The 1017-nt window shown below is 58.5% G+C and overlaps 1 protein-coding gene and 1 pseudogene across 1 annotated transcript in view; one reads left to right on the forward strand and one right to left on the reverse strand.

Moving 5' to 3' along the window:
- Nucleotides 1-134, reverse strand: part of SOD2 (superoxide dismutase 2, mitochondrial) — an 8761-nt gene extending 8627 nt beyond the window's left edge. The window contains exon 1 of the mRNA XM_006757714.2: nucleotides 61-134. Coding sequence (XP_006757777.1) covers nucleotides 61-134 — 74 coding nt within the window. The remainder of the gene's footprint in view (nucleotides 1-60) is intronic.
- A 20-nt stretch (nucleotides 135-154) lies between these two features.
- LOC102773211 overlaps nucleotides 155-1017 on the forward strand; it is a 5105-nt pseudogene continuing 4242 nt past the window's right edge.

Below are 1017 nucleotides of genomic sequence, written 5' to 3' on the forward strand. Positions count from 1 at the left end.
CTCCCCCACCCCCCGCCCCGCACACACTGCCCCGCGGCCTTTCTTTCCGCAGCCACTGACCTTGGGGCCTCCCGGGCCTGAGCCGGCCAAGGGCGGTTGCTGAGCCGCAAGCTCGAGCCGGGTTTCGCATACATCTGCCTTTATTTCTCCCGGGATGGGCGTCCTGGACTCCAGGCTACAGTTAGTTCACTCAAGCAGGTTGTCCCGGTCCCGGTTAATTAGTGAGAGTCAAGATTAGAACTTAAGTTCATGCTCGAGCACTAGGTCCCATCCAGCAAGTCTTGAGTATGTGTTAGGAATGACTTCCATGGACCAGCCCTAAACGCTGGGAGAACATGAAAGTGGGCCGGAGCCAGTGGCTCAGTGGGTGAGCCTCGACCTATGAAGCCCGAGGTCTCGGTTCCATTCCTAGTCAGGGCACCTGCCCGGGCTGCGGGCTCCATCCCCAGTGTGGGGCCTGCAGGAGGCAGCTGCTCCATGGTTCTCCCTCTCCAGTCCTCTCTGAAATCAAAAATATAAATATGAGAACCGAAGATGGCGGCATAGGTTAACGCCGGAGATTGCTGCCTTAAACAACCAATTCAAATTAAGCCTGAAAAAGGGAACGGACAACATCCAGAACCACAGGAGGGCTGGCTGAGTGGAAATTCTACAACTAGGAGTAAAGAGAATATCATATCCAGACTCAGAGGATCCGCAGTGCTGAAGTGAAATTCTCAGGTACGAGTGCGGGAGGAGCGGGCTGGCGGCATGGCGCGCGGAGGGCGCGATTGTTTACAATCGGGAGGGAGTCGCAGACTCTGAGCTCCAGATCCGGGCCAGTCGCTAGGGACTCAAACGGGAGAAGCGGGACTGTCTGGCCTTGGTCGGAACTCGAGGGCAGCTTTCTCTCCGAGGTTTGCAGCGGTTGCTGGGCCTCGGAGAGGCAGAGCCCCCGGGGACAGGACTGAGAGCGGCCATAACTGCTCTCTCTCTCCGTCCCGCCCTGTTGATCCTGTGCGACCCGCCCCGCCCCGC

This window comes from Myotis davidii, unplaced genomic scaffold (genome assembly GCF_000327345.1).
Source record: "Myotis davidii unplaced genomic scaffold, ASM32734v1 scaffold1494, whole genome shotgun sequence".
NCBI classification, from domain to species: Eukaryota; Metazoa; Chordata; class Mammalia; order Chiroptera; family Vespertilionidae; genus Myotis; species Myotis davidii.